The 15,962-nt window shown below is 39.6% G+C and overlaps 1 protein-coding gene across 1 annotated transcript; it reads right to left on the bottom strand.

Moving 5' to 3' along the window:
• Positions 1-641: 641 nt before the first annotated feature.
• On the bottom strand, positions 642-15,000 carry cdk8 (cyclin-dependent kinase 8). Its single transcript, XM_047350610.1, has 13 exons — positions 14,502-15,000; positions 10,976-11,051; positions 10,582-10,692; positions 8,767-8,907; positions 8,364-8,421; positions 8,149-8,280; positions 7,917-8,060; positions 3,976-4,045; positions 3,721-3,793; positions 3,543-3,640; positions 3,300-3,378; positions 1,946-2,104; positions 642-1,591 (listed from the first exon to the last, which is right to left on the bottom strand). The coding sequence occupies exons 1-13, from the start codon at positions 14,627-14,629 to the stop codon at positions 1,466-1,468; spliced, it is 1,395 nt and encodes a 464-aa protein (XP_047206566.1). The 5' UTR covers positions 14,630-15,000; the 3' UTR covers positions 642-1,465.
• Between the last annotated feature and the right edge of the window lie 962 nt (positions 15,001-15,962).

Here is a 15,962-nt window from a genome sequence, read left to right as displayed (position 1 = left end):
TTGTATTACAAAAAATAGCTGGGCCAGCATCCTTCAGAGAGAGGTTCGATGGAACCTGATCCAGATTTATAGTCTAGCCTTTCAGCTGTGTGGTCGGGCGAAAATACTCAGCAAAATATACCTGCAACAAAAAGGATAAAGAATGAAAATTTAACAACTAGGCAAATAAAAACATGTCACACTAAGAGAAATCAATGTATTTTCAAATGTTAGTGAAGAGACAACTGTCCCAAGTTATTCTAATTTTTTACTGCTGGAATAATAAACCAATACGCAGATAAAATCAAAGATGGCAGGTGTCAAACCTAAGAAGTTATATGTAAACTACCCCCAAGCATCTGGACAGTACCAACCCTCCTAATTCACATTAAGGAACACTGCTTCCAGTACTATGTATTACTTGTACCTGAAGCTGCCTTTACCTTATTTTAAAACTAAGCAGATCATTTTGTTGTGCTCTGACATATGTCATTAGCTTCGAAAAACTGATATAATTCTGTATTTTATATCAAAGAATAAGTGACTTTTGCATATCTTTTAAAAAGTAGTAGTGGTTTTAAAGAAAATATTAAAGTGCCTTCTTATATGTTGTAATCTAGAGAAATGCAGCCTTTTCCACAAGTTTAAAAAAATGATCAAACTTAATGTTTCCACCTTTATTGTCAGGATATTTGTTGCATGTAAAATATTTCAGTACATTACAGTACAATGCATGTTCCATCGGCCTTCCTCCGTGCCATTGGTTGGTTTTGCCGTCACGTAATCTAAGGCTTTAACCAAACCACAGCATGCAGTGGCCGAGTGCTTGGCTCAGACAAGCTGCTCTTGCCGTGAAAACAAAACCATGACCACAGATAAAATTATAAACTATTAAAATCTTGTAATTTTTCTTTGTCCTCTTTTGAAAATAAAAAGAAAAAAAATCCACTCAACAGATGCAGGAGATCCGCATCCACCCAGCATGCCTCCCAGCAGCTCTTTGCAGCCATCACATGAACGGACACACGGAGAGGCGGACCGACGGGCTGGGAATCTGTCCAGGCTGGCAGTCACATAGCAGCTTTCAGGTTCATCCAAGCTTTGACAGGAGGTGAATTGGCTGGGAGAAGGTCAGTCGCAGAGTAGAGGAGAGGACACCAGAGATTCTTCGTTTTTATTATGTCTGAGTAACAGAAACAGGTCGGATTCTATCACATTTCCTTTTAATTTTCCCTTCCTGTTATCCGTTTCACGAATCAGGCTCTATGCTTTGTTTCTCAAACTGGATTCCTTTCATAGTCTGGAACAAGCCAAGTTTGTTGATAGGTTGCTGCAGATATAGCGCCCTCTGTGGGGTTGGTTAGTTGATTGGTTGATGGGGAACGTTTCTCCACATCCCTCAGTACATTCGTTTAGGTGGGCGTGGAAAGAGCTGTGTGTGTGCGTGTGCTAGAAATGGGTGTGTTTATGTGCAGGGAGGGGTGTTTCAGTAGCGGTGGGTTTGGTGGGAGTACTGGGGTGGCTGTTGGGAGGTAGAGGAGTATCCCATGCTGCTTTGGGGCAGTGATGTGCTTGGTCCAGGGTTCTGGTAGGCAGCATGTGGATTTGAACGCTGTAAATACAAACAAGACTGCCAAATTAAAAAATTTTCGGTTTTCTGAAATGTCTTTTAAGCTTTGCGAACACGATTTACAACAAATCGGTAACTTTCTGACTAAAGGTGAGGTTTTTTTGTTAGACAGCAAATTCTGTTATTTTTTTAAGTTGTTTACAACTTTAAAGAGGCAACCAGAACTAGCCCTCAGACTAGCATAATGAGAAAAAAAGAAGCTAAAACTAAAATCCTTTAAAGGTTTTATTAAAAATACCTTAATACAGGCCTAGTACGTCTTTACAACAATGATAAAAGTCGGCTGCTTTGAGAAACTGGGCGGCTGCAGAGTGACGTCAGGATAGAGGGACTCACCTGGTAGTCTGAGGTCATTATGAGGCCACCTGAGGTAGTGGTGGGTGGGACAACCCGCACTTTCTTTAGAGGCGGGCCCTGGGCGTGGCTGTTGTCAGGGTTGCCGGTGTGACCTGCCCCATTTGTGTGGTTGTTTCCCTGTTGCTGCTGCTGGTTTTTCTACAAAACACCAAACACGATTTTGTAAACATGCTTGTTGCTGTCAATGAAAATATTTGAAAGAAGGAATGGAAAAAGAACTTGTAACCATTTTCACAATTTGTTACGTTACAGCACAATGTCCAAAGTATTTCAATGGGATTTTATGGTATAGACCAAAGCAAAGTAGTGCAAAATCGTGTGGCATGCATTTGAATTTACACCCAGAGTCTTTGTAAAACCACCTACAGCTTTGACTAGGTAATTTCAACACATGAACATGTTTTGATCTAAACCATTCTATTGTAGCTCTGGCTGTATGTTTAGGGTCTTGTCCAACTGGAAGGTTAACCTCTAACAGCCTCTAACAGGTCTTCTTCCAGAACTTTTCTGTACTTAGCTCCATCCAACTTCCCATCAACTCTGACCAGCTTTGCTGTCCCCACTGAAGAAAAGCTTCCCCACAGCATGATGCGGACCATCGGGATGATGTGTTCAGGGTCATTGGCAGTTTTAGGGTTTTTGTCACACAGGCCTAAAGAAAATTCTGTTTTGATTTTACCTAACCAAAGCACCTTCTTCCACATGTTTGCTGTGTCCCTAAACGGCTTTGTGGCGAATTGTAAGTTGGACGTTTTATTACTTTTTTCAACAGAGGCCTTCTTCTTGCCACTCTTTCATGTAGTTCAGGTTCGTGGTATTCATGATTAATAGTCGTCTTGTCAACAGATTACCGTGGGCCTCTCGGTTGCTTCTTTGATTAATACTCTCCCTGCCCAGCCAGTCAGTTTAGGTGGACGGTCATATCGTAGCAGGTTTGCAGCCCTATACTAACCTAACCCTGCTTTAAACTTCTCCAGATCTTTTTTCCCCTCACCTGTCTACTGTGCTCCTTGGTCTTCATGTTGCTGTTTGTTCACTAATGTTCTCTAACAAACCTCTGAGGCCGTCATGGAACAGCTGCACTTATACTGACATACAATTAAACACAGGTGGACTCTCTTTATTAACTAGCTGAATAATGACGCCGGATTTTATTTAGGGGACATCAGCGTAAAGAGACTGGAGACACAGGCACACCACACTTAGATACAATTCCAATAAAATAGAGACAAGTGGCAAAATTTGAAAGAAGATTAAATAATAATTCAAGAAGTATGACTAATTTCGCAAGGCCCTGTAAACCAAATAAATGAGGACAATAAACAGATTTTACTTTGTCTCCTTTGTCCTCTGGCTCCTCTTCTGTCAGGAACTCTCTCTTGGGATAAGGAATCTGACAGCCTGCAAACACACTAGAAGAAAAAAAGGCAAGGACGGCTGTCACCTTCATATGTTTATTCCCATGACTCAGCTCAAATTAGCCAGGTGACCCATTCAAGAGGTCTCTGAATCATGTGAGTATAGCTTAGAACTATAAAAAGAAAGAGAAACTGGTGGTAAGCGTGCTGTATCTCACTCAGAGGTTGGAAGAGGTTCTTCTAAAAAGTAGGGATCCTGCATCGCCTGCTCGGAAGTGATTCTACGGATGGGGTCCATGGTCAACAGTTTTTGCAGCTGTAATGAAAAACACAGTTTTAGTGTGAATCTAGAAGGCATATCATAATTATAGCAGAGCGGATTAATTTAAGACTCACCAAGTGGAATGCTTTACTGTCTGGTTTAACTTTATGTTTTTCCATGTACTTTATAAGGCTGCAGTTTGTGTATCTATAAAAGAGAAGGAGTTACATAATAATGATTCCTTATGTTAACCCACCAGATAAACTCAGACTGGAAAATTTGTGCAACTCCAAATGAATTTTTGCCAGCAGACACACTTTGCTTTGCTCCCGCTTTGTTTTAGATCTTAGATTTGTAAAATTGGGACAAAGGTTGTTTTGCAGACTTACGTGTTCCTTCTAAAGTCTTTCATCAGTGTGGAGTGCTCCGGCATCTTTTTGATGTCCTCCCAGTCTTTATCTATCAAACGACAAAGACAAAATTACAATTCGCTACATCTTTATTCTAATAAAGATTATTTAGACTGAAGTTAGCTTCAAACAAAAACATATTTTTATCCCAAGCAATGACTATAAAACAAAGCTTGAGAAGCAGTCTATTAATTATTTATACATCATTACCTTTATATTTAAAAAGAACTCGTAAAACATGTACACAAGTTAGCTCTCATCTTTTAGGTGACAGAGTTCCTGCAGATCTTTCATGTTTAATTCTCTGCTTTTCCAAACTCCACATTCCCTAATTGTTTTATGCTCATTTAATGAATATATTCCTACAGGTTTTAAATAGGAAACCTGCATAACGGCTAGATGGATGGATGATATGATCAGGAAGAAAGAAATGATGGATGGATGGATGATATGATCAGGAAGAAAGAAATGATGGATGGATGGATGATATGATCAGGAAGAAAGAAATGATGGATGGATGGATGGATGATATGATCAGGAAGAAAGAAATGATGGATGGATGGATGGATGATATGATCAGGAAGAAAGAAATGATGGATGGATGATATGATCAGGAAGAAAGAAATGATGGATGGATGGATGATATGATCAGGAAGAAAGAAATGATGGATGGATGGATGGATGATATGATCAGGAAGAAAGAAATGATGGATGGATGATATGATCAGGAAGAAAGAAATGATGGATGGATGGATGGATTATATGATCAGGAAGAAAGAAATGATGGATGGATAGATGATATGATCAGGAAGAAAGAAATGATGGATGGATGGATGGATGATATGATCAGGAAGAAAGAAATGATGGATGGATGGATGATATGATCAGGAAGAAAGAAATTATGGATGGATGGATGGATGATATGATCAGGAAGAAAGAAATGATGGATGGATGGATGGATGATATGATCAGGAAGAAAGAAATGATGGATGGATGGATGATATGATCAGGAAGAAAGAAAGGAAGGATGGATGGATGATATGATCAGGAAGAAAGAAATGATGGATGGATGGATGGATGGATGATATGATCAGGAAGAAAGAAATGATGGATGGATGGATGGATGATATGATCAGGAAGAAAGAAATGATGGATGGATGATATGATCAGGAAGAAAGAAATGATGGATGGATGATATGATCAGGAAGAAAGAAATGATGGATGGATGGATGATATGATCAGGAAGAAAGAAATGATGGATGGATGATATGATCAGGAAGAAAGAAATGATGGATGGATGATATGATCAGGAAGAAAGAAATGATGGATGGATGGATGATATGATCAGGAAGAAAGAAATGATGGATGGATGGATGGATGATATGATCAGGAAGAAAGAAATGATGGATGGATGATATGATCAGGAAGAAAGAAATGATGGATGGATGATATGATCAGGAAGAAAGAAATGATGGATGGATGGATGGATGATATGATCAGGAAGAAAGAAATGATGGATGGATGGATGGATGAATGATATGATCAGGAAGAAAGAAATGATGGATGGATGGATGGATGGATGATATGATCAGGAAGAAAGAAATGATGGATGGATGGATGGATGATATGATCAGGAAGAAATAAATGATGGATGGATGGATGATATGATCAGGAAGAAAGAAATGATGGATGGATGGATGGATGGATGATATGATCAGGAAGAAAGAAAGGATGGATGGATGGATGGATGATATGATCAGGAAGAAAGAAAGGATGGATGGATGGATGGATGATATGATCAGGAAGAAAGAAAGGATGGATGGATGGATGATATGATCAGGAAGAAAGAAATGATGGATGGATGGATGGATGATATGATCAGGAAGAAAGAAAGGAAGGATGGATGGATGATATGATCAGGAAGAAAGAAATGATGGATGGATGGATGATATGATCAGGAAGAAAGAAAGGATGGATGGATGGATGGATGATATGATCAGGAAGAAAGAAAGGATGGATGGATGGATGATATGATCAGGAAGAAAGTAATGATGGATGGATGGATGATATGATCAGGAAGAAAGAAAGGATGGATGGATGGATGGATGATATGATCAGGAAGAAAGAAATGATGGATGGATGGGATGATGATCAGGAAGAAAGAAAGGAATGGATGGATGGATGATATGATCAGGAAGAAAGAAAGGAATGGATGGATGGATGATATGATCAGGAAGAAAGAAATGATGGATGGATGGATGATATGATCAGGAAGAAAGAAATGATGGATGGATGGATGATATGATCAGGAAGAAATAAAGGAAGGATGGATGGATGGATGATATGATCAGGAAGAAAGAAATGATGGATGGATGGATGATATGATCAGGAAGAAAGAAAGGAAGGATGGATGGATGGATGATATGATCAGGAAGAAAGAAATGATGGATGGATGGATGATATGATAAGGAAGAAAGAAAGGAAGGATGGATGGATGATATGATCAGGAAGAAAGAAATGATGGATGGATGGATGGATGATATGATCAGGAAGAAAGAAATGATGGATGGATGGATGATATGATCAGGAAGAAAGAAATGATGGATGGATGGATGGATGATATGATCAGGAAAAAGAAAAGATGGATGGATGGATGATATGATCAGGAAGAAGAGATGGATGGACTGATATGATCAGGAAGAAAGAAAGGATGGATGGATGGATGATATTGCTCAGGAAGAAAGAAAGGATGGATGGATGGATGATATGATCAGGAAGAAAGAAATGATGGATGGATGGATGCTATGATCAGGAAGAAGAAAGGAAGGATGGATGGATTGGATGATATGATCAGGAAGAAGAAAATGAGGATGGATGGATGGATGATATGATCAGGAAGGAAAGGAAAGGAATGGATGGATGGATGATATGATCAGGAAGAAAGAAATGATGGTGGATGGATGGAGATATGATCAGGGAAGAAGACAATGATGGATGGATGGATGGAGGATATGATCCAGGAAGAAAGAAAGGATGGATGGATGATGGATGGATATGATCGGAAGAAAGAAAGGATGGATGGATGGATGTATATGCTCAGGCAAGAAAGAAAGGAGGAATGGATGTATGATATGATCAGGATAGAAGTGAGGATAGATAGATAGATAGATTAGATAGATATGATAGATAGATAGATAGATAGATAGATAGATAGATAGATAGATAGATAGATAGATAGATAGATAGATAGATAGATAGATAGATAGATAGATAGATAGATAGATAGATAGATAGATAGATAGATAGATAGATAGATAGATAGATAGATAGATAGATAGATAGATCTCAGAATATAAACCTAGTATTTCTATACTCTATCTACTGTTTTCCATTCTTATCCAGATATAGAAAACCTTTAAATCAAATCCAAACTTTTTCCAGACTCTAAAAACGCTGAAATAAAACCCCAGTCCATTTAACTGGCACCATTACATTTTTTTCCCTAATGTTATTGGGAATCAAGGAGGAACTTTTAAATAAACTGGTTTATTAAATGGAAAGAGCTCCAGAAAGGGATGAGGATCAGCTTAAGTGAACTGGAAAATTTTGGTGCAAATGTATCCCTGCCAGCAAATGTTTCTGTTTGTTACTTAGTATTTGTGCACAGACTGTGGATTGTTGTTCAGAGCCCACAGACCACATTAATCCATTCAGAAACGGAGCAAGTAAAGCCTCAGGAAATAACAAGCCTCAGCCAGGAATGGAAAATGACAACGTCTTCATCTCGTCACATCTCTCCAGATAAAGAAACAACACAACTAAAACTAGTGGTATAATAACTGCATAATAATCTGATTAATTTAACTAAACTGATGTTGCTTTTGGAGTATTTCCCTCTGAGGATAGCAGAGGAGTCTTACCAGCAGGGAAGCCCATAACGTTAAATATTCGGTCCAGCTGGTCGTGGTGGTAAGGGTTGCTGGTCTTGATGTCTTCCTGACGACAGTGGAATATGGGCTCAGACGTAAGCAGCTCTGCAAAAATGCAGCCGATCGCCCAGATGTCTGTAAGGAAAGCAGAGCAGATACTAAGCAGGGTTTCCTCAACACAACCAGTCCACATGTACAAGAGCAGAACAGAACTAAGCTTCACCGATGGCTTTGGTGTAGTGCCGAGCTCCCAGCAGCAGTTCAGGTGCTCTGTACCAGAAAGTGACTACCACAGGGTCAAGATCGGCTAAAGGCTTCAGCGGTGAATTGAAGAGGCGTGCAAACCCCATGTCCGCTGCATAACAGGCATATGGGGCGATAAAGGTGAAGCAAACCAAAACAATGAACAAGATCTAAACATTTTGACCCCATACATACCAATCTTTACCCTGCCCCTCTCAGGCCCTTCTCCCATCACTAAAATGTTCGCTGGTTTCTGATGGTGACAAGGCAAACATGAAAAAAATATTCCAAACGTTCAACTTTTGACTGATTCAGTTGCAGAAGTTCAGCAAATATAACTCTTGCTGCCCTCTAGTGGACAAATGAGTCTCCTGCATCCCACTATTCACAAGGGTTACCATTTCACATAATCTTGAGGTTGTTTTTTCAAAACAATTAAATAAAAGCACTCCAGTTTAGTATTTAATTATCTACATAAATGGCCAGTCTTCAACCTGTTAATGTTATAGTAATAATCAAGTGGTCACATCCCAACTGACCTCTCAGCGATCTAATTTTTCCTTGCGCCTAAACGCCTAACTTCCCCCCCTCCTCTTACCAGGTCTCTGTGGAGCACCCAGTTGGCGTGGAGGTAATGGATGCCATCCAGAATCTGGTAGAGCAAGGACTTGACCATTCCTCTCGGCAGCTGAAGTGGCTTCTTGTTGGCCTTGGATGCTCTGTGAAACTTAATAATGTGCTGAGGGGAGATAAGATAATAGTTGATGTAGCATGCATTGACATTTGGGTTGAAATACATGGCTTTTCTTTGTAAGCTAAATTGCAAACATTAATCTAGCTACAGGGAGGAGAGGCAAGGCTGATATTTATGCCATATGTTTTCACTTGTTTCAAAGGGCATTGTAAGTGTTGCAGCTCCGTGGCAGAAAGTGCTATTCAACTCAGCTCTGATAGTCTGCCAGCTGTAGCTGCAGTCTGTAATGCAGCTGAGGTTTAACTACCAAATGTGGAGACCATCTTGGTTTCTGTGTGTGTTTCATTGAGGTTTGGCAGTGAATATTCAACCAATTATGTGTATTGATTGGAAAATGGGTGGAAATCTGCAGTGGTAGAGTTTTTTTTTTATATAAAAAAAAGAGAGAAAGACATTTTATAACTCTGAGGTGTTCCAGAATCAAATTCGGAGAGTTAATTAATTTTAATACAAATACAAAAAAGCCATAATAATTTTATTGCAGATATTTCTATTGAGGTCTGGCTTTGAAGATAGGCTCTGCAAGAAGCTCTGGATGGAAGATGGGGAGGAAAGAGGCAGAGATGAGAAGAAAAGAGAACTGAAGGAATAAAAGGGAGGAAAAATTGGAAAAACGGTAGCAGGGAAAGAGATAGAAGAAATGAGGAAAAAAGCAGGGGAGACAAAAATGAAAAGAAAAGGAACAAGCAATGGAAGAAAGAAATAAATTTGGATGGAAGGGGAGAAGGATGGATTAAAAGGAAGGAAGAAGTAAGGAATAAGTCAGGAAGGAAGCATGTATATAAAATGAAAGAGAAGACATGGAAGAAAATAAAAGGCAGCAAGGAAAAGAGAAAGGAAGGATAGAAGGAATGGAAAAGATGGAAAGACAAAAAGAAGGAAAGGAGAGATGGAGAAAAGGGGAGTAATTAAACAAATAAGGAAGGACAAAGGAAAAAAATGAAGCAAGAAAAGAAGGAAAAATGGAAGGGAAAGTGGAGCTGAAAACAAATAAGAAGAAACTAAGGAAACATAAAGAATGAAAGAAATGAAGGAAAAAAGGGAAGCAGCTAAGAAAAGAAGGATGTACAAAAGTAAAGAGCGAAGGACAAAAGGAAGCAAGAAAAGATGGAAATACAAAGATATAACAGCAAGAAGGAAAGAAAGCATTAAGGAAGGATGGGAAGCAAAACAAGGAGCAGAAAAAGGAAGCAAATAAAGAAAGAATGAATTACAAAAGGAGAGAAGGAAGGAGAGACAGAATAGAAAAGAGATGGATTGTAAGAAGGACTGAAGGGAGGTTTGAAGAAAGAAAGAGAGAAATGACAGAAGAAGGAAGTGTGGATGGATACAATATAGGGCTGCACAATGGATCATGAATATATCATCATACTAATATAACCATATAGCAAAGGACTGGAGTAAAATAACTGGTCACAGAGCGATGGGAGCACAGAAGAGAAAGAGAGGAAAGAAGACAATAGTCATAAATCCCACTTGACATCGCCGTCGCAAGGTTTTCTAATATCATGCGGCCCTCATACAATATTTAGATAATAGAAAAGGAATATTGGCTGGAAATGCAGGACACAACATTGAGTGCACAACATGTTGCCCCGAACACAGGACAAGATAACATACTTAATGAAGCTGAGCTCCAGTTTCTGTTTACACTTTTACCCAAAGATCATGCTCGGCGTAGTCGAACAGCAGCCACACCTTGCGGTCGCTGTGGGACAGGAAGACCTTCTGCAGCGCGATCACGTTGGGGTGCTTCAGTTCCCGCAGCAGCTGCAACACAAGAACCATTCAGAGAATGACCGGGCCAGGAATGATGCATGACAGTGAAAGTCAGATTGTATTTATTATTGCAATTAATGACTGAGAAAATGGTAAATAACTGTACTTTCTAACTTAAAATCTATATGCAGTAAGAAAACAGAGCTAATGTTTTAATTCCCATTTTCGATTGTTTTCATTGATTACCTTTGACTTCCCCAAATTACTACAGCACTGAGGAACTGTGAGAGCCGTTCCTTCACAGACCAAACAGAAAAAACAAAGCAACTCTTACTGCAATCTCTCTGCAGGCCGACATGGAGATACCGGTGCCTTCAATCTGCTTAAGGGCGTAGTCCTTATCGTCCTTCCTACAAACACACAGAGAGAAAGGCACAGCGACATGAACACCAGACCAGACTGCTGGTCCCTGGAGAGGTGCCTATGGAGGACAAGGCCACTTGGCAGCAGCTGGCACAGAGGAGAAGGGGCCAAGTTGCATTACCTCCAAATTTGTGTAATCTAGCTCACCTCTGAAACTTTCAACAATAAGAAAGGGAGAGGAAACACACTCTGTGTGGCAGCTGGTGAGGGACAAACAGGGCAAGAGGTCTGTCTAACCCCTTCCCTCCGGCTGGCCAAAAGCACCCCATAAACCCAAGCTCTGTGACTTCTCCAGAGTGTAAAAAACAGCAGAATTACATAGCTCACTGTGCCTCATAAACAGCAGTAAAACAAACATCTTTAAACACTTTGGGGCTTTATTTTATGTTCCTGTTGGTACCACCGTTCAGGCCGTGATAATGGCTCCTGCATGGACTTGGTACCTCATGTTCTCCCCAGATTCGGTCTGCTCACAGGATACTGATTACAGACAGCGGGAGAATTATGGAAAATATTGCAGGTTATTAAATTGATATCAGCATTTAGAGTAAGCCTAGTTTTTCCCTTAACTATTGTAGGCTTCAAATAGAAATGACCTAAAATGCAGAAACGGAGGGCACAGACATTTGTTTAAATGGGGCTTTAGTTATGATAAAAAGATTTTCACCCTTAACATACTATCCCCACAGTGGAACATGTTGATGGCAGCATTATGCTGAGGGCTGCTTTTCTTCAACATAGACAGGGAAGCTGGTCATAGTTGATGACGGATGTATAGAGGACAATCCTGGAAGAAAACCAGTTAGTGCAACAGAATTCATACTGGGAGGAGGTTCACCTTTGGAAAGATTCAATGAGGGCAAACAAGTGTTGATGTCCTGCTTATTGCAGGTGTCCATGTTGTTACAGTTGAATGCAAATTTATCGTAAACATTAAATCAGGGGGAAAAAAACAACCGAATAAATCGCTCCGGTGGTGGAATTAGTATAAAATTTAAACTTACAGAGTCCACTGGACTAACCAAACAGACGGCTTCTGTTAAACACTGTAGTGTCGTAGTTTTACACAGAGCTACAAAAAGCCCAAACAGAAAGGTTGGAACACAACCAAGGCTGAAACCATCCATACAAATCAAACTAGATGCAGCATATCCAACCCAACCTTCATCCAGGTTGGTTTACACCCATGTTAATACTTGCACTTGAAGCTTCAACAATTACTGATCAAATGCAAATAGTTTAAAAAGCCTAACAATTAACACAACTGAACATTACTTTTGCACAAAGCATGAATGACGAACCCGGGCCGGGTGCCAGAATCAAAGTTATCCTGAAAAGGTAAGGTTTCAATCCGGCTCCAACTACCATCCCCAAATCTACAGTTATAACACCCGCTTGCTGCTAGGCACTGCTGTTCAGCTGGCTAAAAGAAGGTTGCCACACTTTTGCCATGCTTACATGAAAGACAAATTTGGATGTCTGTAAATACTTTTGGATAAAAAAACAAAAAACAAACCACAGATGACCACAGTGTGGAAACTAAAAGGACCTCCGCCTTTCCCTCCTATCAACATTATGCTGGGACAGTTGGCAAGCAACAAGCTGCATGTCGAAAGCACCCAAATACTGGCTGGCTACCCGACAAGATGGTAATTAATAGTGACTAATTAACCCAGGTGTCGGCAACCTGTGGCTCTGGGGCCACATCTGGCCCCTCTGCTGTGGGTGACCAGAGAAAACAGGAACTCCAAAAAGGTTTTGGTGCTCTACTTTGTGCATTAAGCGGATAGAGCTTTCACAGCAGAAAAGACCAGATTATTGGGGGTTTGGCTGCCGTTGTTAAACACGGCATTAAACTGCTTTAAATACCTGGTGCAGCTGCAGATTCTGCTAAATATGACGTATGAAGTTTCCAGCAGAATGTTTTTTTAGGTCAGTTTGACTAAGAGTTCATTAACCATCTTTGTACTTTGTTTATCTATTTACTCTGGCATGCAGTGCCAGAGTAAAAGTCTCTCTTTAGAATACAAGAGAATACTTAGATTTTTAAACATATTTTATTTGCAAATATTGTGACGAAACAGAGAGGGAAGTTTTGCAGACCTAATATAAAACTAATAAAGTTTTATGCATCAATAACATGTTGAAATAAGTCATTCATGTAACAGGAAATAAACGTGCGAATCTGCTGAAAACATTTAGATCGTAAATGTTGTAGATTGTCGAACTGACCTAATATTAGCTGGTTAAACTGGTGTTACTCTTTAAAGAACAGAACTGCAAAAAGGCATCATGTTCAGTGTTGATACAGAGGGTAACAATTCAGATAGTTTGGGCTAAATTAATTTTATATGATGTTCTTTTTCTTTCAAGTCTTTAATATGCTTTCCAAGCTAAAGCAGTCTGTATCCCATTCCCAATGAAGTTTATAACTACAATATCAGTAGCAGTTTATTTCTGTTTTCCCTCAGGTCCTATAGGGCTGGAGACCAGAGGTCAGGTTTTATTGTTTTCCCTCAAGATGAAGACATTTTTCAATGTAGTGTAAATTTACCCATTTGCTAATTTGAGATGGGAAATGAAAAACTAAATTTAACAACCTTGCAAAACCAAAAGCGTAAAACATTTATCAGAATGAGGGTAGCTGCTATTTTTTTTTAAAACTTCTAAGCAATATATACATTTTCCCCCATGCCTCTAGTGAAAAAAGGGGGGAAAAGAATATATATATATTTTTGTCCAGCTATTTATTTTTAAAAAGACTTTGCACAAAAACTGGTGTCTCCTATAATACCCACCCCCCCAAAAATACTAATTTGCATATGAAGAATAGAAAGAGAATTTAAAGAGTACTTTAATTGCTAAAACTGTTATTTAAAAGGTTCAAATTTCAGAAAATTCATGCATATTTGTTAGACGTAGTAGGGACTGAAGTTAATAATGGTAGTTATGGAAAAAAAGGAAAGCTATGTCTATATAATATCTCTTTATTAATCCTAAAACGCATTTTGTGGGTGGAGCCACAAACAAAATGATCCCTAAGGGTTACATTTTAGTCTTAATACTTCATACTCAGGTGACCATATTGTAAGAATCTCTTACTGGTTCCTGTTTAGAAAAAAAATATGTATGTTAGGATGAATTATTACCTATTTATTTTAATATCCTTTATAAAGTCATCAACCTTATATGCTCCTGCCAAATCCGACCAATAAGCACCTTCGCTGTCATCAATTTACTAATGTTAACCAAACACAAGAGAGGGAGAGCCACTGTCCCAGCAGTAAATCACGTCCATTCATGATGTCTACGTGAATGTGCAGCAGTAAGCCTGCTTTAAACGGGACCAAAACGAGAGAAGTCATTTAAATATATTTGGGAGAAGGAGGCAGGGAGGGGTGCTGGCTGGCTGGAGGCCTGCTACTCATCAAACTCACCCATCTTTTCTCTTCGCCTTGTACACATGACCGTAAGTGCCCCTTCCCACTTTGCATCCTTCGTACTCAAACAGGTCCTCGACTCGCTCTCTTTCGCCGGTGAGCTTCACTTTAAAGTCATAGTCCATTTTCACCACTGTTTGGCCTGAAGTGTGTGCACTCCTTCCTTTCTTAAAGCGTCGCTTTGGGAGGCAACTGTGCTCCTCCAACGAGCTCGGTTTGATATTTCAGCTGGTTCCCTTCCCCAGCGTGGCCCTTTCTTCTTTTAACCCAGCTTCCACATCGAGCTGTCGAGGTAAATTTAATGTTCCGGCGGAGGGATGCGCGGTGAACGGAGTTGGTCCAGGGAGAAATGACCCCGAGTGAATTGTATTTTCTCTTGCTGTTGCGTTTCCCTCAGCCGGTATCTGCTCCAAAGAGACGCACTTCACTCGGTAACGACGGCGTATTCACGCACGGCAGTGTCGGAAAACGTCGTAAAGACGGACCACGCAGTTGTGGTGGTGTGAATTTTGTATTTTCTCCGGGATCCGGGTCAATTGGGCGGCTCTTTCGAGTTCTAAACGATTCTTCAATTATCACCAGGGCTTTGAAAATGATTCATATCTTAAGGCTTTTCACACTTTGTCACGTTCCAACATAAAATGTCCAACTTATTTTTAGGGGAGTGGAGAGATATTCTGAGATGGATCAGCCCAAAGTAATGCATAATTTTGAAGTGAAAGGAAAAGGATACACATTTCATTTTTTTATATAAATAAAAATCTGAAAAGTGTGACATGCATTTATATTCAGTACTTCAAGAACAATTTTTCAATGTAATTTTAGCTACAAGTCCTTTAGATGCCTTTACCAGCACTCCAAATCTACAGACACATTTTTTTGTGCGAATTCGTATTTGCATAATTGTTATAATAAGATCTCAAATTGTTATAGTATCACCCTGTATTTCACTCCAGCACTCATTTAATCAACTCTGATCAGCTTCCTTGTACCTGCTGAAGAAGAAAAGACATCCCATCAGCATAACGTGGCCTTTGTCGTATTTCACAGTGGGAATGCTTAAATATATACAGTACAGACCAAAAGTTTGGACACACCTTCTCATTCAAAGAGTTTTCTTTATTTTCATGACTATGAATATTATAGCTTCACAATGAAGGCATCAAAACTATGAATTAACACATGTGGAATTATATACTGAACAAATAAGTGTGAAACAACTGAAAATATGTCTTATATTCTAGGTTCTTCAAGTAGCCACCTTTTGCTTTGATTACTGCTCCACACACTCTTGGCATTCTGTTGATGAGCTTCAAGAGGTAGTCACCTGAAATGGTTTTCACTTCACAGGTGTGCCCTGTCAGGTTTAATAAGTGGGATTTCAAGCCTTATAAATGGGGTTGGGACCATCAGTTGTGTTGTGCAGGAGGTGGATACAGTACACAGCTGATAGTCCTA

Source organism: Girardinichthys multiradiatus, chromosome 21 (assembly GCF_021462225.1).
Source record: "Girardinichthys multiradiatus isolate DD_20200921_A chromosome 21, DD_fGirMul_XY1, whole genome shotgun sequence".
Classification (NCBI taxonomy): Eukaryota; Metazoa; Chordata; class Actinopteri; order Cyprinodontiformes; family Goodeidae; genus Girardinichthys; species Girardinichthys multiradiatus.
Note: the sequence above shows the minus strand (reverse complement) of the source record. Positions and strands in the feature narration are given on the sequence as shown.

Bases quoted from the DNA above. Each gene is read 5' to 3' on its own strand.
- cdk8 (XM_047350610.1), bottom strand. From the start codon at position 14,629: ATGGACTATGACTTTAAAGTGAAGCTCACCGGCGAAAGAGAGCGAGTC. The intron at 11,052-14,501 runs GTGAGTTTGATG...GTGTGTTTGTAG, and splicing joins AAGGCGAAGAGAAAAGATGG to GAAGGACGATAAGGACTACG. The intron at 10,693-10,975 runs GTAAGAGTTGCT...CTTGTGTTGCAG, and splicing joins CGGCCTGCAGAGAGATTGCA to CTGCTGCGGGAACTGAAGCA.